The sequence below is a fragment of the Oncorhynchus mykiss genome, chromosome 25 (assembly GCF_057628025.1).
Source record: "Oncorhynchus mykiss isolate SJ-2025 chromosome 25, ASM5762802v1, whole genome shotgun sequence".
Lineage (NCBI taxonomy): Eukaryota > Metazoa > Chordata > Actinopteri > Salmoniformes > Salmonidae > Oncorhynchus > Oncorhynchus mykiss.
Window position 1 is genome coordinate 84,272,501 of NC_143046.1, and position 21,764 is coordinate 84,294,264.

At 44.4% G+C, this 21,764-nt stretch overlaps 1 protein-coding gene across 1 annotated transcript in view; it reads left to right on the forward strand.

Annotated features, from left to right (window-relative positions):
• The window catches only part of LOC110504247 (forkhead box protein N3), a 149,108-nt gene that overhangs the window by 39,828 nt on the left and 87,516 nt on the right, over positions 1-21,764 (forward strand). The window contains exon 3 of the mRNA XM_036962803.2: positions 9,470-9,606. Within this exon, the coding sequence (XP_036818698.2) occupies positions 9,470-9,606 (137 nt within the window). The remainder of the gene's footprint in view (positions 1-9,469; positions 9,607-21,764) is intronic.

A 21,764-nucleotide genomic window follows, 5' to 3' on the forward strand; every position in this document is an offset into this window, starting at 1 on the left:
TCCTGAACTTATTTACTTTTACTCATTTTAGCCTTTTCAGCGTAATTCCACTTAGGCATTATGATGTATTGTGTGCCAGTGACCAAACATCTCAATTTAACAAATTATTTTATTCAGGCAGTTCAAAGGAAAAGTGGAAAAAATCAAGGAGTGTGAATACTTTCTGGAGGCTCTGTGTGTCTGTTTGATGTGTGTGTTTGATGTGTGTCTTATATGATTGATGTGTGTCTATATGATTGATATGTGTCTATATGTTTGATGTGTGTCTATATGTGTCTATATGTGTCTATATGTGTCTATGTGTTTGATATGTGGCTATATGATTGATATGTGTCTATGTGTCTATATGTGTCTATATGTGTCTATGTGTTTGATATGTGGCTATATGATTGATATGTGTCTATATGTGTCTATATGTTTGATGTGTGTCTATGTTTGATATGTGTCTATATGTGTCTATGTTTGATATGTGTCTATGTTTGATATGTGTCTATGTGTTTGAAGTGTGTCTATGTGTTTGAAGTGTGTCTATGTGTTTGATGTGTGTCTATATGTGTCTATATGATTGATATGTGTCTATGTGTTTGAAGTGTGTCTATATGTGTCTATATGATTGATATGTGTCTATGTGTTTGATGTGTGTCTATATGATTGATATGTGTCTATATGATTGATATGTGTCTATATGTGTCTATATGTGTCTATGTGTTTGATGTGTGTTTATATGTGTCTGTGTTTGAAGTGTGTCTATATGATTGATATGTGTCTATGTGTTTGATGTGTGTCTATATGATTGATATGTGTCTATATGATTGATATGTGTCTATGTGTTTGATGTGTGTCTATATGATTGATATGTGTATATATGTGTCTATGTTTGATATGTGTCTATGTGTTTGAAGTGTGTCTATGTGTTTGATATGTGTCTATATGTGTCTATATGATTGATATGTGTCTATGTGTTTGATGTGTGTCTATATGTTTGATGTGTGTCTATGTGTTTGATGTGTGTCTATATGATTGATATGTGTCTATGTGTTTGATGTGTGTCTATGTTTGATATGTGTCTATTTTTGATATGTGTCTATATGATTGATATGTGTCTATGTGTTTGAAGTGTGTCTATCTGTTTGATGTGTGTCTATATGTGTCTATATGATTGATATGTGTTTGATGTGTGTATGTGTTTGATGTGTGTCTATGTGTTTGAAGTGTGTCTATGTGTTTGAAGTGTGTCTATGTGTTTGAAGTGTGTCTATCTGTTTGAAGTGTGTCTATATGTGTCTATATGATTGATATGTGTCTATGTGTTTGAAGTGTGTCTATCTGTTTGATGTGTGTCTATATGTGTCTATGTGTTTGATGTGTGTCTATGTGTTTGATGTGTGTCTGTGTTTGAAGTGTGTCTATGTGTTTGAAGTGTGTCTGTGTTTGAAGTGTGTCTATATGTGTCTATGTGTTTGATATGTGTCTATGTGTCTATATGTGTCTATATGATTGATATGTGTCTATATGTGTCTATATGTTTGATGTGTGTCTATGTTTGATATGTGTCTATTTTTGTCTATGTGTTTGATATGTGTCTATGTGTTTGATATGTGTCTATATGTGTCTATGTATTTGATATGTGTCTATGTGTTTGATACAGTGCCTTGCGAAAGTATTCGGCCCCCTTGAACTTTGCGACCTTTTGCCACATTTCAGGCTTCAAACATAAAGATATAAAACTGTATTTTTTTTGTGAAGAATCAACAACAAGTGGGACACAATCATGAAGTGGAACGACATTTATTGGATATTTAAAACTTTTTTAACAAATCAAAAACTGAAAAATTGGGCGTGCAAAATTATTCAGCCCCCTTAAGTTAATACTTTGTAGCGCCACCTTTTGCTGTGATTACAGCTGTAAGTCGCTTGGGGTATGTCTCTATCAGTTTTGCACATCGAGAGACTGAATTTTTTTCCCATTCCTCCTTGCAAAACAGCTCGAGCTCAGTGAGGTTGGATGGAGAGCATTTGTGAACAGCAGTTTTCAGTTCTTTCCACAGATTCTCGATTGGATTCAGGTCTGGACTTTGACTTGGCCATTCTAACACCTGGATATGTTTATTTTTGAACCATTCCATTGTAGATTTTGCTTTATGTTTTGGATCATTGTCTTGTTTTGGATCATCATCTCTGTCCCAGTCTCAGGTCTTTTGCAGACTCCATCAGGTTTTCTTCCAGAATGGTCCTGTATTTGGCTCCATCCATCTTCCCATCAATTTTAACCATCTTCCCTGTCCCTGCTGAAGAAAAGCAGGCCCAAACCATGATGCTGCCACCACCATGTTTGACAGTGTGTTCAGGGTGATGAGCTGTGTTGCTTTTAGGCCAAACATAACATTTTGCATTGTTGCCAAAAATCTGACCAGAGCACCTTCTTCCACATGTTTGGTGTGTCTCCCAGGTGGCTTGTGGCAAACTTTAAACAACACTTTTTATGGATATCTTTAAGAAATGGCTTTCTTGCCACTCTTCCATAAAGGCCAGATTTGTGCAATATACGACTGATTGTTGTCCTATGGACAGAGTCTCCCACCTCAGCTGTAGATCTCTGCAGTTCATCCAGAGTGATCATGGGCCTCTTGGCTGCATCTCTGATCAGTCTTCTCCTTGTATGAGCTGAAAGTTTAGAGGGACGGCCAGGTCTTGGTAGATTTGCAGTGGTCTGATACTCCTTCCATTTCAATATTATCGCTTGCACAGTGCTCCTTGGGATGTTTAAAGCTTGGGAAATCTTTTTGTATCCAAATCCGGCTTTAAACTTCTTCACAACAATATCTCGGACCTGCCTGGTGTGTTCCTTGTTCTTCATGATGCTCTCTGCGCTTTTAACGGACCTCTGAGACTATCACAGTGCAGGTGCATTTATACAGAGACTTGATTACACACAGGTGGATTGTATTTATCATCATTAGTCATTTAGGTCAACATTGGATCATTCAGAGATCCTCACTGAACTTCTGGAGAGAGTTTGCTGCACTGAAAGTAAAGGGGCTGAATAATTTTGCACGCCCAATTTTTCAGTTTTTGATTTGTTAAAAAAGTTTGAAATATCCAATAAATGTCGTTCCACTTTATGATTGTGTCCCACTTGTTGTTGATTCTTCACAAAAAAATACAGTTTTATATCTTTATGTTTGAAGCCTGAAATGTGGCAAAAGGTCGCAAAGTTCAAGGGGGCCGAATACTTTCGCAAGGCACTGTATGTGTCTATATGTGTCTATATGATTGATATGCGTCTATATGTGTCTATGTGTTTGATATGTGTCTATATGTGTCTATATGATTGATATGTGTCTATGTGTTTGATGTGTGTCTATATGATTGATATGTGTCTGTGTTTGATATGTGTCTATATGTGTCTATATGATTGATATGTGTCTATATGATTGATATGTGTCTATATGTGTCTATATGTTTGATATGTGTCTATATGTGTCTATGTGTTTGATATGTGTCTATGTGTGTCTATGTGTTTGATATGTGTCTATGTGTTTGATGTGTGTCTATGTGTTTGATATGTGTCTATGTGTTTGATATGTGTCTATATGTGTCTATATGATTGATATGTGTCTATATGATTGATATGTGTCTATATGATTGATATGTGTCTATATGTGTCTATATGTTTGATATGTGTCTATATGTGTCTATGTGTTTGATATGTGTCTATGTTTGATATGTGTCTATGTGTGTCTATATGTTTGATATGTGTCTATGTGTGTCTATATGTTTGATATGTGTCTATATGTGTCTGTGTTTGATATGTGTCTATGTTTGATATGTGTCTATGTTTGATATGTGTCTATGTTTGATATGTGTCTATATGTTTGATATGTGTCTATGTGTTTGATATGTGTCTATATGTGTCTATATGATTGATATGTGTCTATATGATTGATATGTGTCTATATGTGTCTATATGTTTGATATGTGTCTATATGTGTCTATGTGTTTGATATGTGTCTATGTTTGATATGTGTCTATGTGTGTCTATGTGTTTGATATGTCTATGTGTTTGATATGTGTCTATGTTTGATATGTGTCTATGTTTGATATGTGTCTATATGTTTGACATGTGTCTATATGTGTTTATGTTTGATATGTGTCTATATGTTTGCTTTGGCAATGTATGTTGTAACACTTTCCATGCCAATAAAGCCATTTGAATTTGAGAGAGAGATAGAGAGGAAACTGTTGAGTGTGAAAAACCCAGCAGCGTTGCAGTTCTTGACTCAAACCGGTGCACCTGGCACTTACTACAATTCAAAGGCACTTAAATAGTTTTTGTCTTGCCCATTCACGCTCTGAATGGCACACATATACAATCCATACCTTAATTGTCTCAAGGCATAAAAATAATTATTTAACCTGTCTCCTCCCCTTCATCTACACTGATTGAAGTGAATGTAACAAGTTACAATAAGGGATCATAGCTTTCACCTGGATTCACCTGGTCAGTCTATATGGAAAGAGCAGGTGTTCCTAATGTTTTGTCCACTCAGTGAATCCAGCTGTGGCCAGGGAATTAACATCATTTCAAATACAATTATAGTGTTTACCTAGCTAGCGGTGGTACAAATCCTTTACCTTTCAAATGGAAGATACACTGGCTAGGAGCAGTGAAATGTCTTATTTGACAGAGTTAGCCAGAGTACGGCACCTCTCTGTAGCCCTGGAGCCTAGAGAGCAGAGGAAATATTAGCAGTTAGCCACCTAGCGCTGCCTGTTAGCCTCTCTAACACTTCAATGGGGTAGATCTCTGTGTTCAGTATCTGATATCACAACAGGTCCTCCGTGCAGACTGGACGCTCCAGTTGACATGGGCGAGGCGCTCTCACTCTCACCTCGGTGCATGCACGCACACACACACACACACACACACACACACACACACACACACATACACAGACAAACACAGGACTGTGTCACTGTGGTCCCGACGGCCGTCAGATATCACTGGACCTAAGATCATTGAACCAACTAGAACACAGAGCCCTTTCTGACAGGACATCATACCACCACTGTTATAATGAATCTCCCTGTAGCAAACTGCTGACAATATCGTACAGGGACCGTAAAACACATACTTCAGCAACGTCAGCGGGACCAAAGGAGCTGATCGTGGAGTAGAGGAAACAGAGGGCCGAGCACGTCCCAATTCACATCGACAAGGCTGTTGTGGAATAGTGTATCGTGGTCCACATACATCAGCACAGTCGTGAAGAGGGCACGACAACGCCTCTTATCCCTCAGGAAGCTAAAAAGATTTGGCATGGGCTCTCAGCTCCTCAAAAGTTTTCCAGCTGCACCATTGAGAGCATCACCGCTTGTTTTAAATCAAACTCTATACAGTTTAGAGCTACAGTTGAAGTCAGAAGTTTACATACACATACACTTGGAGTCATTAAAACTCGTTGTTCAACCACTCCACAAATATCTTGTTAACAAACTATAGTTTTGGCAAGTACCAAATACTAATTGAGTATATGTAAAACTTCTGACCCACTGGGAATGTGATGAAAGAAATAAAAGCTGAAATAAATCATTCTCTCTACTATTATTCTGACATTTCACATTCTTAAAATAAAGTGGTGGTCCTAACTGACCTAAAACAGGGAATTTTTACTAGGATTATATGTCAGGAATTGTGAAAAACTCTATTTGACTAAGGTGTATGTAAACTTCAGACTTCAACTACGCTGCTCAAAAAAATAAAGGGAACACTAAAATAACACATCCTAGGTCTGAATGAATTAAATATTCTTATTAAATACTTTTTTCTTTACATAGTTGAATGTGCTGACAACAAAATCACACAAAAATTATTAATGGAAATCAAATTTACCAACCCATGGAGGTCTGGATTTGGAGTCACACTCAAAATTAAAGTGGAAAACCACACTACAGGCTGATCCAACTTTCATGTAATGTCCTTAAAACAAGTCAAAATGAGGCTCAGTAGTGTGTGTGGCCTCCACGTGCCTGTATAACCTCCCTACAACGCCTGGGCATGCTCCTGATGAGGTGGCGGATGGTCTCCTGAGGGATCTCCTCCCAGACCTGGACTAAAGCATCCGCCAACTCCTGGACAGTCTGTGGTGGATGGAGCGAGACATGATGTCCCAGATGTGCTCAATTGGATTCAGGTCTGGGGAACGGGCGGGCCAGTCCATAGCATCAATGCCTTCCTCTTGCAGGAACTGCTGACACACTCCAGCCACATGAGGTCTAGCATTGTCTTGCATTAGGAGGAACCCAGGGCCAACCGCACCAGCATATGGTCTCACAAGGGGTCTGAGGATCTCATCTCGGTACCTAATGGCAGTCAGGCTACCTCTGGCGAACACATGGAGGACTTTTCTGCCCCCCAAAGAAATGTCACCCCACACCATGACTGACCCACCGCCAAACTGGTCATGCTGGAGGATGTTGCAGGCAGCAGAACGTTCTCCACGGCGTCTCCAGACTCTGTCACGTCTGTCACATGTGCTCAGTGTGAACCTGCTTTCATCTGTGAAGAGCACAGGGTGCCAGTGGCGAATTTGCCAATCTTGGTTATCTCTGGCAAATGCCGAACGTCCTGCACGGTGTTTGGTCTGATTCTGACCGTTTGAGCAGACACATGCACATTTGTGGCCTGCTGGAGGTCATTTTGCAGGGCTCTGGCAGTGCTCCTCCTGCTCCTCCTTGCACAAAAGCGGAGGTAGTGGTCCTGCTGCTGGGTTGTTGCCCTCCTACGGCCTCCTCCACGTCTCCTGATGTACTGGCCTGTCTCCTGGTAGCGCCTCCATGCTCTGGACAGTACGCTGACAGACACAGCAAACCTTCTTGCCACAGCTCACATTGATGTGCCATCCTGGATGAGCTGCACTACCTGAGCCACTTGTGTGGGTTGTAGACTACCACTAGAGTGAAAGCACCGCCAGCATTCAAAAGTGACCAAAACATCAGCCAGGAAGCATAGGAACTGAGAAGTGGTCTGTGGTCACCACCTGCAGAACCACTCCTTTATTGGGGGGGTCTTGCTAATAATGTCCACCTGTTGTCTATTCCATTTGCACTACAGCATGTTGAATGTAAATGGTCAATCAGTGTTGCTTCCTAAGTGGACAGTTTGATTTCACAGAAGTGTGATTGACTTGGAGTTACATTGTGTTGTTTAAGTGTTCCCTTTTTTTTATTTTTTATCAGTGTATATATATTGGAACCTCCCGCAAGGTTCGAACAAGCCCCCCATGAGGCAAAGATATTTTTTCTTTGTATAATCTCATTATCTATTACAAGCTTTGTCTTTAGCGTGAGAGAAAATGTTGTTACGTGTTTAAAGGCCTTGATTGTTTAATTCTAACAGTAGATTATTAAAATATGTAATAGAAATCTCCAAACTTCTTTTTGTGCTGTTTTATAGCACTATGTAATGCTCCAGGGCTAATATCGTTAGCATTTTGGCATGTTTTTATAGATTTTGAACATAAAACAACATTTAAGAAAACAAACATCCTTTAGATCTATCACAGTAAATACTTCAGTTGTTTAAGCATATGTTGCAGAACAGTGTTTACAATACATATGTTGCAGGACGGTGTTTACAATACATATGTTGCAGAACAGTGTTTATAATACATATGTTGCAGGACAGTGTTTACAATACTGTTTTTCTGAATCAGATTGAACATTCTACATGATTGCCAAACATCACATCTGGAGGAAACCAGGCACTGCTCATCACCTGGCCAATAACATTCCTATGGTGAAGCATGGTGGTGGCAGCATCATGCTGTGGGCATGTTTTTCAGCGACAGGGACTGGGAGAGTAGTCAGGATCAAGGGAAAGATGAACAGAGAAAAGTACAGAGGGATCCTTGATGAAAACCTGTTCCAGAGTGCTCAGGACCTCAGACTGGGACGAAGGTTCACTTTGGGTGGCCCAGCCAGAGCCCTGACTTGAACATGATTGAACATCTTTGGAGAGACCTGAAAATAGCTGTGCATCGACGCTCCCCATCCAACCGGACAGAGCTTGATACGATCTGCAGAGAAGAATGGAAGAAACTCCACAAATACAGATGTGCTAAGCTTGTAGCGTCAGACCCAAGAAGACTCATGGTTGTAATCGCTGCCAAAGGTGCTTCAACAAGTAAAGGGTCTGAATACTTATGTAAATAAGGTATTTCTGTTTTTTATTTGTAATAAATTTGCTAAACATTTCTAAAAACTTGTTTTTACTTTGTCATTATGTGTAGATTGATGAAGATTTTTTTCTCATTTAATCAATTTTAGAATAAGGCTGTAACGTAACAAAATGTGGAACAAGTCAAGGGGTCAGAATACTTTCTGAATGCACTGTGCATGACATATTAACTCAGAGCTTTAAAATCCAAAGCAATTCTTACCTGGGTCGGTCACATTGCATGTTGCAGTGGCAAGCTAAAGATGCTAGCTAGTTAACTAGCTGTGTGGGTTAGCTCGGTGAAAACACTTTGCTTGCAGGCAGTTGAAGAAAATATCTTCTTCCTCTGTCACCCATCTGATGAAGAACATATTTTATGTCAATGTTTTGATTATATAATTTAGAAACAAATGCCATTATCCATTAGGAAGATGTTTGGTAATGAGAGATGATCTTCTTCATCTGAACAACGTTCAAAATGGTAAGGGCTGCTGCGTCAGTTGGAGGTGGGCTGGGGTGCGAGGCTCGGGAACATTTCAAAATTCTGATTGACAGCTCAGGAAAAATATGCTCTAGGTTCATCAAATCAAATCAAATCAAATGTATTTATATAGCCCTTCGTACATCAGCTGATATCTCAAAGTGCTGTACAGAAACCCAGCCTAAAACCCCAAACAGCAAGCAATGCAGGTGAAGAAGCACGGTGGCTAGGAAAAACTCCCTAGAAAGGCCAATACCTAGGAAGAAACCTAGAGAGGAACCAGGTTCATATGTCTCTTTTTGAAATAAACATCTAGCTAATCTTATCTGTTTCATAAGTAGCAGGCATCCTTAATAGCAGCCTCATTTTTCATGCAAACCCCACTTTGGCAACCTAATACCAAGAGGTCAATAGACTCAACATTACAATTCAGCATGACACATGCGGTGCAAAAATATATGTAATTGACATATATTTTGAAATATATTTACATACATATTCTATGGTGTGCTCAAGTTATATATTTCATAAATATGTAAATATATTTTGATATATATTTACATATATTATAGTGCATGCGTTTTCTGTATAGGGAGGGAAAGAAAAGGGTGTGTCTCCGTTAAGTGTCTGTGTGACTGTCTCTCTGTGTTCTCTTCTACTGTTCAATAATATACAAGTAACTGACCTCACAATAGCCAATGGCGAGTCTTGTTATTGTGAATCTGTAAAAACAACTGTTGACTCCACTATTGCTCTCTCTCTCTCTACAGAGCATTGGGAAGGGGTCCTTATGGTGTATAGATCCTGAGTACAGGCAGAATTTGATTCAGGCTTTGAAAAAGACACCTTACCACCCTCACGCCCAGGTCTTCTCAACGCCACCCACCTCTCCTCAGGCATATCAGAGGTAAGACACACACACACGCACATACTCACACACACCAGGGTTTCAGTTAGGAAACTGTGGAAGCTGACATTTGACCAGCAACAAATGAATTTACATTTGAGAAATGTATCGGACCTGTTAGCATGTGGTGTGTTACCTGATCAGGGCGTCTACCCACAATGCTCAGAATGACAGAAACCACATTTCAATCATGGTAATTCATATTAACAGAACATGCAAGTCGAGGATGCAATTTTTTTTATTTTACCTTTATTTAACTAGGCAAGTCAGTTAAGAACAAATTCTTAAATGCCTGTTCAGGGGTAGAACGACAGATTTGTACCTTGTCAGCTCGGGGGTTTGAACTTGCAACCATCCGGTTACTAGTCCAACGCTCTAACCACTAGGCTACCCTGCCGCAATAAGGTGCTGTCCTTTAAAAAACAACAACATCTAATTCTGATGCACACTATGAAGATGTTAGAATGCCTGTCCACATTCATTTTTCCTCAGCCAACAAGACGAGTAACTAACAACAGTATCACTAGCCTGTGTCAATCTACTGTCCCCCGTAGTAGAAAAGTTGACCTATTCTATTGGTCAGCTTGTCGAGAAAGAAATAACCCAAACAGACTCTGGGACAGTTGTGGGACGATAGAGCCCATATTCATACAACCAGTAGACATAACATACAAAAAAACATGTTAAAAAGCTATGAATCTGATGCAACACATCAGAACGTTTAGCGTCTAATGTTGATAAACTATTATTTCTTCACGTTATTAACGCAGCGATGCGAACAAGGCAGGAGCTACGAGTGAATGTTCATTCCACAATGGATTTAGCAGGAAAACACCGATGTCAAAAGCACACAGCACATGTGACAGAGATCTAATATGCAACAACAAGCATGAGTTGTTAATATGACTAGGGTGGGAGTTGTTAATATGACTAGGGTGGGGGTTGTTAATATGACTAGGATGGGGGTTGTTAATATGACTAGGATGGGGGTTGTTAATATGACTAGGATGGGGTTTGTTAATATGACTAGGGTGAGGGTTGTTAATATGACTAGGATGGGGGTTGTTAATATGACTAGGGTGGGAGTTGTTAATATGACTAGGATGGGGGTTGTTAATATGACTAGGATGGGGGTTGTTAATATGACTAGGATGGGGGTTGTTAATATGACTAGGATGGGGGTTGTTAATATGACTAGGATGGGGTTTGTTAATATGACTAGGGTGAGGGTTGTTAATATGACTAGGATGGGGGTTGTTAATATGACTAGGGTGGGGGTTGTTAATATGACTAGGATGGGGGTTGTTAATATGACTAGGATGGGGGTTGTTAATATGACTAGGGTGGGGGTTGTTAATATGACTAGGATGGGGGTTGTTAATATGACTAGGATGGGGATTCTTAATATGACTAGGATGGGGGTTGTTAATATGACTAGGATGGGGGTTGTTAATATGACTAGGATGGGGGTTGTTAATATGACTAGGATGGGGGTTGTTAATATGACTAGGATGGGGGTTGTTAATATGACTAGGATGGGGGTTGTTAATATGACTAGGATGGGGGTTGTTAATATGACTAGGATGGGGGTTGTTAATATGACTAGGATGGGGGTTGTTAATATGACTAGGATGGGTTGTTAATATGACTAGGATGGGTTGTTAATATGACTAGGATGGGTTGTTAATATGACTAGGATGGGTTGTTAATATGACTAGGATGGGGGTTGTTAATATGACTAGGATGGGTTGTTATGACTAGGGTGGGGGTTGTTAATATGACTAGGATAGGGGTTGTTAATATGACTAGGATGGTGGTTGTTAATATGACTAGGATGGGGGTTGTTAATATGACTAGGATGGGGGTTGTTAATATGACTAGGATGGGGGTTGTTAATATGACTAGGATGGGGGTTGTTAATATGACTAGGATGGGGGTTGTTAATATGACTAGGATGGGGGTTGTTAATATGACTAGGATGGGGGTTGTTAATATGACTAGGATGGGGGTTGTTAATATGACTAGGATGGGGGTTGTTAATATGACTAGGATGGGGGTTGTTAATATGACTAGGATGGGCGTTGTTAATATGACTAGGATGGGGGTTGTTAATATGACTAGGATGAGTTGTTAATATGACTATGATGGGGGTTGTTAATATGACTCCCTCCCTCCCTCCCTCCCTCCCTCCCTGTCCAGATGGTATGTCTCTGTGGTAGAGGCTGTAATAAAGTGTTTATTTGGCCACTGGGGCTTGGAGCAGAATGCTGCTTTTTATAGCTGCCTTTTACTCAGCATGCTCATACACACACATGCTGACACAAACACACACACACTGATGCACGCACAGAAACACGCTGACACAAACACATGCACACGCAAGCATGCACGCTCACCCAAACACGCACAAAATAGTTTTTAAATTCCTTGTGTTTATCGTGTGTGTGTTTTCAAGGAGTTAGTACAGCAGGTTTGGAGCCAGCATTGACTGAAAGGGAGACAAATAATAACAGAGAGAGAGATAAAAGGAGAAAGAAGGAAAACGAGAGGCCCCTCTGTACTGCTACTTCATGCGGGCACAGACAGGGCTAGATTCCTCTCTCTCTCTCTCTCTCTCTCCCTCTCTCCCTCTCTCCCTCTCTCTCTCTCTCTCTCTCTCTCTCCCTCTCTCCCTCTCTACCTCTCTCTCCGCTCCGTACTGAACAGCTGGTCTGGCGGAGGCTCTCTGCTGAGCATTTGCCCTTCCCGGGTGATTAGAGCCCCGGTTACTACGGCAACAGCGACACCTCCATGGCAACGCATAACCAAGGGAGAGACAGGTGCGGTTGCATCACCGCAGCGATTTGTTACCTGGCAAAAAGGACGGGCCATTAGCACGCGAAATACGCCATCGTCAAGGCAACACATGGGCTCACCATGGCAACAGCAGATGGCTTGGAGCCTATTCTGGGGTTGTGCTTGTGTGTGTGTGTGTCGTTAGCTACCTGCTTTTGTGCGTGTTCATGAGAAGCCATAGAAGCGTGAATTATGGGAGTTGACAAGTGGAGGGCCACTCGCTGGAGGAGATTAATTTTAGATGGAGAGAGAGAGGGAGGAGAGGAGAGGAGAGGAGAGGATAGGGAGAGAGGAGAGGAGAGGAGAGGAGAGGAGAGAAGCACACTCACTGTCTATCTAGATATCAAAATAAGCACTTCACTAGAGGGAGTTTCTCCTCTCTCCCTCCCTCCCCCACTCTCTCTCTTTTTGTATCTTTCTCTCTCCCTCCTCCACGTTCCCCTGTCTCTCTCTCTCTCTCTCTCTGAAATTCCTTCCTCTGATTGTCTATAAGAAATAATAATGGGGCGTCCTCGTAGTTTGCCGGATCAGAAATGAAACTTGAGAAATGGAGTGTTGCAGTAGTCTCTGGCACCAGCAGGCCCTTAGATTACCTAGTGCCCGTAGGGTGTGGGGCAGCGAGGGAAAATGGTTGGCAATAGGTTGAAAAGGAGATTATGGGAATCAAGTGAAAGGGCCTGTTGCCTTCATCGAGTGGAGTAGAGTGGAGTGGAACGATTACAGTCAAGATGGGAACACAATCTGATTTGGTAGAAGTCTGTGTGTGTGTGTGGGTGTCTGTGGGTGTGGGTGGGTGTGGGTGTGGGTGGGTGTGTGTGGGTGTGGGTGTGTGTGTGGGTGTGGGTGTGTGGTGTGTGGTGTGCGTATGTGGTGTGCGGCTGCGGGTGTGGGTGTGTGGGTGTGTGTGTGTGTGTTGCAGAACCCCAGCTGGTCACACAGAGTAAAAGCTTAAAGAAGAAAGGCTAGGAGAGAGAGGGATGAGGGACAGATATATATATGTAGAGAGGGACAGAGAGAGACACAGAGGGAGACAGACAGAGGGGGAGGTAGCAAGAGATTAGAGGGACAGAGAGAGACTCGGGGAGAGAGACTCAGGGAGAGAGACTCAGGGAGAGAGACTCAGGGAGAGAGACTCAGGGAGAGAGACTCAGGGAGAGAGACTCAGGGAGAGAGACTCAGGGAGAGAGACTTAGGGAGAGAGACTCAGGGAGAGAGACTCAGGGAGAGAGACTCAGGGAGAGAGACTCAGGGAGAGAGACTCAGGGAGAGAGACTCAGGGAGAGAGAGAACATGAGAGAGAAAAGGAGAGAGGGGGAAAGGAGGGGAAATGAAAGCGTTATAGAGAGATAGGTTTTGAGAAGAGAGAGTTTGAGAGGACAGAAACCGAGGGAGGAAGCGAGGGATGGACGGAGGAAGGGAGGAGAGAGAGAGAGAGAAAGAGGGAAGGAGAGGCTTGTGCCAGAAGTCTGTGTCTTTTTCATAAAAACACAAAGGAAGAATGCTGTGCTCGCTGGCGTCCCGCGGTGTACACACATGTTAGTGCTCCACTCTGCTCTACGCCATTAAACCCCTCTCCCTCTCTCCTCATCCCAGACCTAGTACTTACTGACTAGTAACAACTAGTGATGTGGAGTTTGGGAACAATTTGTTATTTTTTAAGACCTGTTAGTACTGGCTGCAATGAGTCCTTCAGCAGGATCAATACATACTCCTCTGGTGCCAGAGTCGTGCTCCGACCGTCAACTGTCTGTCACAATGTCCGCAGGAAAACACATCATTAGGACATACTTCTCTGGTGCCAGAGTCGTGCTCCGACCGTCAACTGTCTGTCACAATGTCCGCGGGAAAATACATCATCAATACATACTCCTCTGGTGCCAGAGTCGTGCTCCGACCGTCAACTGTCTGTCACAATGTCCGCAGGAAAACACATCATTAGGACAGAGGAGAAAAATACATGTTTAGAACTGATCATTGATCACATGGTGCAAGAATGACTGCAAAGAATTGATTATTGAATATTATAATGGACACAGCTTTATAGAACCAAAACATACACAGCCTCTGGGGGGGGGGGGGGGTTCACAATCTAGTCCGGTAGCGACCAAACTAGACCTTGTTTCAAATGTATCAAGAAATAATCGTATTTGTTTGCCAATTCAATCAACACATTTGCATTGTTTAAACCACACGTTTACAAGTCTCATTCAAACAAATGACTGCTCCAATAAGCCCCCTATTGTTACGGTGAGTGAATGAGGACCCAAAAGCGAACTAACTTAAACAGAGCTTCTTTAATAACCAAACTGTGGTAGGCTCAGATAGACCGGCAGATTCCGACAGGACAGGACAAGGTTACAGCAAACATGACGATAGTCTGGCTCAGGCATGAAACACAACAAACAAGAATCCGACAAGGACAGGAACAAAAACAGAGAGAGATATAGGGGACTAATCAGAGGGAAAAGGGGAACAGGTGGGAGAAGGGGTGACGAGGTAGTCAAGAGGAGACAAGGAACAGCTGGGGGAAAGCGGGGGAGAAAAGGTAACCTAATACGACCAGCAGAGGGAGACAGGGTGAAAGGAAAGGACAGAAAGACACAACATGACAATACATGACAGTACCCCCCCACTCACCGAGCGCCTCCTGGCGCACTCGAGGAGGAAACCTGGCGGCAACGGAGGAAATCCTCGATCAGCGCACGGTCCAGCACGTCCCGAGAGGGAACCCAACTCCTCTCCTCAGGACCGTACCCCTCCCAATCAACGAGGTACTGGTGACCACGGCCCCGAGGACGCATGTCCAAAATCCTGCGGACCCTGTAGATGGGTGCGCCCTCGACAAGGATGGGGGGGGGGGGGGAGAGACGAGCGGGGGCGCGAAGAACGGGCTTAATACAGGAGACATGGAAGACCGGGTGGACGCGACGAAGGTATCGCGGAAGAAGAAGTCGAACTGCGACAGGATTAATGACCCGAGAAATACGGAACGGACCAATGAACCGCGGGGTCAACTTGCGAGAAGCCGTCTTAAGGGGAAGGTTCTGAGTGGAGAGCCAAACTCTCTGACCGCGACAATATCTAGGACTCTTAGTTCTACGCTTATTAGCAGCCCTCACAGTCTGCGTCCTATAACGGCAAAGTGCAGACCTGACCCTCTTCCAGGTGCGCTCGCAACGTTGGACAAAAGCCTGAGCGGAGGGGACGCTGGACTCGGCGAACTGAGATGAGAACAGCGGAGGCTGGTACCCGAGGCTACTCTGAAAAGGAGATAGCCCGGTCGCAGACGAAGGAAGCGAGTTGTGGGCGTATTCTGCCCAGGGGAGCTGTTCTGACCAAGACGCAGGGTTGCGAAAAGAAAGACTGCGTAAGATGCGACCAATAGTCTGATTGGCCCGTTCTGCTTGACCGTTAGACTGGGGGTGAAAGCCGGAAGAGAGACTGACGGAAGCCCCAATCAAACGGCAAAACTCCCTCCAAAATTGAGACGTGAATTGCGGACCTCTGTCCGAAACGACGTCTGACGGAAGGCCATGAATTCTGAAAACATTCTCGATGATGATTTGTGCCGTCTCTTTAGCAGAAGGAAGCTTAGCAAGGGGAATGAAATGAGCCGCCTTAGAGAACCTATCGACAACCGTAAGAATAACAGCCTTCCCCGCTGACGAAGGCAGTCCGGTGACAAAATCTAAGGCGATGTGAGACCACGGTCGAGAGGGAATGGGAAGCGGCCTGAGACGGCCGGCAGGAGGGGAGTTACCGGACTTAGTCTGCGCGCAGACCGAACAAGCAGCCACGAAACGACGCGTGTCATGCTCCCGGGTGGGCCACCAAAAACGCTGGCGAATGGAAGCAAGCGTACCCCGAACGCCAGGGTGGCCGGCTAACTTGGCAGAGTGAGCCCACTGAAGAACGGCCAGACGAGTAGGAACGGGAACGAAAAGAAGGTTCCTAGGACAAGCGCGCGGCGACGGAGTGTGAGTGAGCGCTTGCTTTACCTGCCTCTCAATTCCCCAGACAGTCAACCCGACAACACGCCCCTCAGGGAGAATCCCCTCGGGGTCAGTGGAGGCTACTGAAGAACTGAAGAGACGAGATAAAGCATCAGGCTTGGTGTTCTTAGAGCCCGGACGATAAGAAATCACGAACTCGAAACGAGCGAAAAACAGCGCCCAACGCGCCTGACGCGCATTAAGTCGTTTGGCAGAACGGATGTACTCAAGGTTCCTATGGTCAGTCCAAACGACAAAAGGAACGGTCGCCCCCTCCAACCACTGTCGCCATTCGCCTAGGGCTAACCGGATGGCGAGCAGTTCGCGGTTTCCCACATCATAGTTACGTTCCGACGGCGACAGGCGATGAGAAAAATACGCGCATGGGTGGACCTTGTCGTCAGAGAGGGAGCGCTGAGAAAGAATGGCTCCCACGCCCACCTCTGACGCGTCAACCTCGACAACGAACTGTCTAGAGACGTCAGGTGTAACAAGGATAGGAGCGGATGTAAAACGATTCTTGAGGAGATCAAAAGCTCCCTGGGCGGAAACGGACCACTTAAAGCACGTCTTGACAGAAGTAAGGGCTGTGAGAGGAGCTGCCACCTGACCGAAATTACGGATGAAACGACGATAGAAGTTCGCGAAGCCGAGAAAGCGCTGCAGCTCGACACGTGACTTAGGGGCGGGCCAATCAATGACAGCTTGGACCTTAGCGGGATCCATCTTAATGCCTTCAGCGGAAATAACAGAACCGAGAAATGTGACGGAGGAGGCATGAAAAGTGCACTTCTCAGCCTTCACAAAAAGACAATTCTCTAAAAGGCGCTGGAGGACACGTCGAACGTGCTGAACATGAATCTGGAGTGACGGTGAAAAAATCAGGATATCGTCAAGGTAAACGAAAACAAAGATGTTCAGCATGTCTCTCAGGACATCATTGACTAATGCCTGAAAGACAGCTGGAGCGTTAGCGAGGCCGAAAGGAAGAACCCGGTATTCAAAGTGCCCTAACGGAGTGTTAAACGCCGTCTTCCACTCGTCCCCCTCCCTGATGCGCACGAGATGGTAAGCGTTACGAAGGTCCAACTTAGTGAAAAACCTGGCTCCCTGCAGGATCTCGAAGGCTGAAGACATAAGAGGAAGCGGATAACGATTCTTAACTGTTATGTCATTCAGCCCTCGATAATCTATGCAGGGGCGCAGAGACCCGTCCTTCTTCTTGACAAAAAAAACCCCCGCTCCGGCGGGAGAGGAGGAGGGGACTATGGTACCGGCGTCAAGAGCTACAGACAAATAATCCTCGAGAGCCTTACGTTCGGGAGCCGACAGAGAGTATAGTCTACCCCGGGGGGGAGTGGTTCCCGGAAGGAGATCAATACTACAATCATACGACCGGTGTGGAGGAAGAGAGGTGGCCCTGGACCGACTGAACACCGTGCGCAGATCGTGATATTCCTCCGGCACCCCTGTCAAATCACCAGGCTCCTCCTGTGAAGAAGAGACAGAGGAAACAGGAGGGATAGCAGACATTAAACATTTCACATGACAAGAGACGTTCCAGGAGAGGATAGAATTACTAGACCAATTAATGGAAGGATTATGACAAACTAGCCAGGGATGGCCCAAAACAACAGGTGTAAAAGGTGAACGAAAAATCAAAAAAGAAATGGTTTCGCTATGATTACCAGAAACAGTGAGGGTTAAAGGTAGCGTCTCACGCTGAATCCTGGGGAGAGGACTACCATCCAGGGCGAACAAGGCCGTGGACTCCCTTAACTGTCTGAGAGGAATGTCATGTTCCCGAGCCCAGGTCTCGTCCATAAAACAGCCCTCCGCCCCAGAGTCTATTAAGGCACTGCAGGAAGCTGACGAACCGGTCCAGCGTAGATGGACCGACAAGGTAGTGCAGGATCTTGAAGGAGAGACAGGAGTAGTAGCGCTCACCAGTAGCCCTCCGCTTACTGATGAGCTCTGGCTTTTACTGGACATGAAGTGACAAAATGACCAGCAGAACCGCAATAGAGACAGAGGCGGTTGGTGATTCTCCGTTCCCTCTCCTTAGTCGAGATGCGGATACCTCCCAGCTGCATAGGCTCAGCTCCCGAGCCGGCAGAGGAAGATGGTAGTGATGCGGAGAGGGGGGCAACGGAGAACGCGAGCTCCTTTCCACGAGCTCGGTGACGAAGATCAACCCGTCGCTCAATGCGAATAGCGAGTTCAATCAGGGAATCCACGCTGGAAGGGACCTCCCGGGAGAGAATCTCATCCTTTACCTCTGCGCGGAGACCCTCCAGAAAACGAGCGAGCAAAGCCGGCTCGTTCCAGCCACTGGAGGCAGCAAGAGTGCGAAACTCAATAGAGTAGTCTGTTATGGATCGATTACCTTGACATAGGGAAGACAGGGCCCTGGAAGCCTCCTCCCCAAAAACAGATCGATCAAAAACCCGTATCATCTCCTCCTTAAAGTCCTGATACTGGTTAGTACACTCAGCCCTTGCCTCCCAGATTGCCGTGCCCCACTCACGAGCCCGTCCAATAAGGAGAGATATGACGTAGGCGACACGAGCAGTGCTCCTGGAGTAAGTGTTGGGCTGGAGAGAAAACACAATATCACACTGGGTGAGGAACGAGCGGCATTCAGTGGGCTCCCCAGAGTAACACGGCGGGTTATTGATTCTGGGCTCCGGAGATTCGAAAGCCCTGGAAGTGGCCGGTGGATCGAGGCGGAGATGGTGAACCTGTTCTGTGAGGTTGGAGACTTGGGTGGCCAGGGTCTCAACGGCATGTCGAGCAGCAGACAATTCCTGCTCGTGTCTGCCTAGCATCGCTCCCTGGATCTCGACGGCTGAGTGGAGAGGATCCGAAGTCGCTGGGTCCATTCTTGGTCGGATTCTTCTGTTACGGTGAGTGAATGAGGACCCAAAAGCGAACTAACTTAAACAGAGCTTCTTTAATAACCAAACTGTGGTAGGCTCAGATAGACCGGCAGATTCCGACAGGACAGGACAAGGTTACAGCAAACATGACGATAGTCTGGCTCAGGCATGAAACACAACAAACAAGAATCCGACAAGGACAGGAACAAAAACAGAGAGAGATATAGGGGACTAATCAGAGGGAAAAGGGGAACAGGTGGGAGAAGGGGTGACGAGGTAGTCAAGAGGAGACAAGGAACAGCTGGGGGAAAGCGGGGGAGAAAAGGTAACCTAATACGACCAGCAGAGGGAGACAGGGTGAAAGGAAAGGACAGAAAGACACAACATGACAATACATGACACCTATGGTGAACGACATGTGAACGAGAGGCTCGTAGAATCATGACTCAAGTTTTCAGTTCGTCGTTCGCCCCTAAGTGTTCCTGCATGCTCTGGGCAGTAATGACTCAAATGAACGAAATGAGTCAAAAGATTCGTTCTTTTGACTGAACGACTCCAAAAGATCAAAGTCAATAAAAAGAGCTGAACTTCCCATGATTCAACACCAGAGCAGTGTCCACAACTTCCCATCACTAATAGTGATTCAACACCAGAGCAGTGTCCACAACTTCCCATCGTTAAATAGTGATTCAACACCAGAGCAGTGTCCACAACTTCCCATCACTAATAGTGATTCAACACCAGAGCAGTGTCCACAACTTCCCATCACTAATAGTGATTCAACACCAGAGCAGTGTCCACAACTTCCCATCACTGACAACAACACACTCAGTGTGTCAATGCCAGTTTCACTTCTGTTAAATAGTGTGTCTGAAGACTTAGGGCTGGATCCTGAGATGCACACACACACACACACACACACACACACACACACACACACACACACACACACACCTCCACGTCTTAGACGGGCTTCAAAGGCTCCTGAACAGAAAACAGGTGTAGGGTCACTTCCATCAAAACACTAACGGCTGTTTCCATGTTACTGGTTCAACACTGTATTCAGTCACGTTATCCCTTTAAACCCAGGTCTTTAGCCAGGATACTGAGTTAGTAAAGCTCTGACTGTGTTTGCAGTTCAGTTCCACAGCTGAAGTACAGTTAGAGAATAAGTTATTAACATCTGACCAACCATACAACCAAACTCCTTCTTAAAGGTGAAGCCTAAGATATGGTCAACCCAGGGTTTATTTCTGTCTGTGTACAGAAAACAGAAAACCTCAAAATTAACAACATATTGGTTCGCCGATTACAGACCACAGATACTAGCTATTTCGGTGTATGTTGTTCATGCTGCATATTTTATATAGCGAGGGAGGGAAAAGAGAACCAAGTGAAAAGAGCTGTCCGTGTTTGAGCTGTCTGTTTGAGCTGTCTGTTTGAGCTGTCTCTGTTTGAGCTGTCTGTTTGAGCTGTCTGTTTGAGCTGTCTGTTTGAGCTGTCTGTTTGAGCTGTCTGTGTTTGAGCTGTCTGTGTTTGAGCTGTCTGTTTGAGCTGTCTGTGTTTGAGCTGTCTGTGTTTGAGCTGTCTGTTTGAGCTGTCTGTGTTTGAGCTGTCTGTGTTTGAGCTGTCTGTGTTTGAGCTGTCTGTGTTTGAGCTGTCTGTTTGAGCTGTCTGTGTTTGAGCTGTCTGTGTTTGAGCTGTCTGTTTGAGCTGTCTGTTTGAGCTGTCTGTGTTTGAGCTGTCTGTTTGAGCTGTCTGTTTGAGCTGTCTGTTTGAGCTGTCTGTTTGAGCTGTCTGTGTTTGAGCTGTCTTTTTGAGCTGTCTGTTTGAGCTGTCTGTTTGAGCTGTCTGTTTGAGCTGTCTGTGTTTGAGCTGTCTGTTTGAGCTGTCTGTTTGAGCTGTCTGTGTATTTAAGGAGAGTTCCCTCCCCCCTTGTTTTGGAGGTCAAATTTTTATGTAGAAGGACTGAAAAGTTTAGGTGACTGTTTAAAAGGGCATACTAGTCCAAAATGAATGAAAATGAAAATAAAATGATGCTGATACCATCTAAAATATTATTCCAACCTACAGAATTGAGCCCAATAACATATTGGTCAAATTATGTTAACATATTGGTCCATTTATATAGCCTATATTATCAGGTATGCTATTAGCAATAAGCATTATCACCTGTAGCCCAACTGATCAAATCAAGTTTATTTATATAGCCCTTCTTACATCAGCTGATATCTCAAAGTGCTGTACAGAAACCCAGCCTAAAACCCCAAACAGCAAGCAATGCAGGTGTAGAAGCACGGTGGCTAGGAAAAACTCCCTAGAAAGGCCGAAACCTAGGAAGAAACCTAGAGAGGAACCAGGCTATGAGGGGTGGCCTCTTCTGGCTGTGTCGGGTGGAGATTATAACAGAACATGGCCAAGATGTTCAAATGTTCATAAATTACCAGCATGG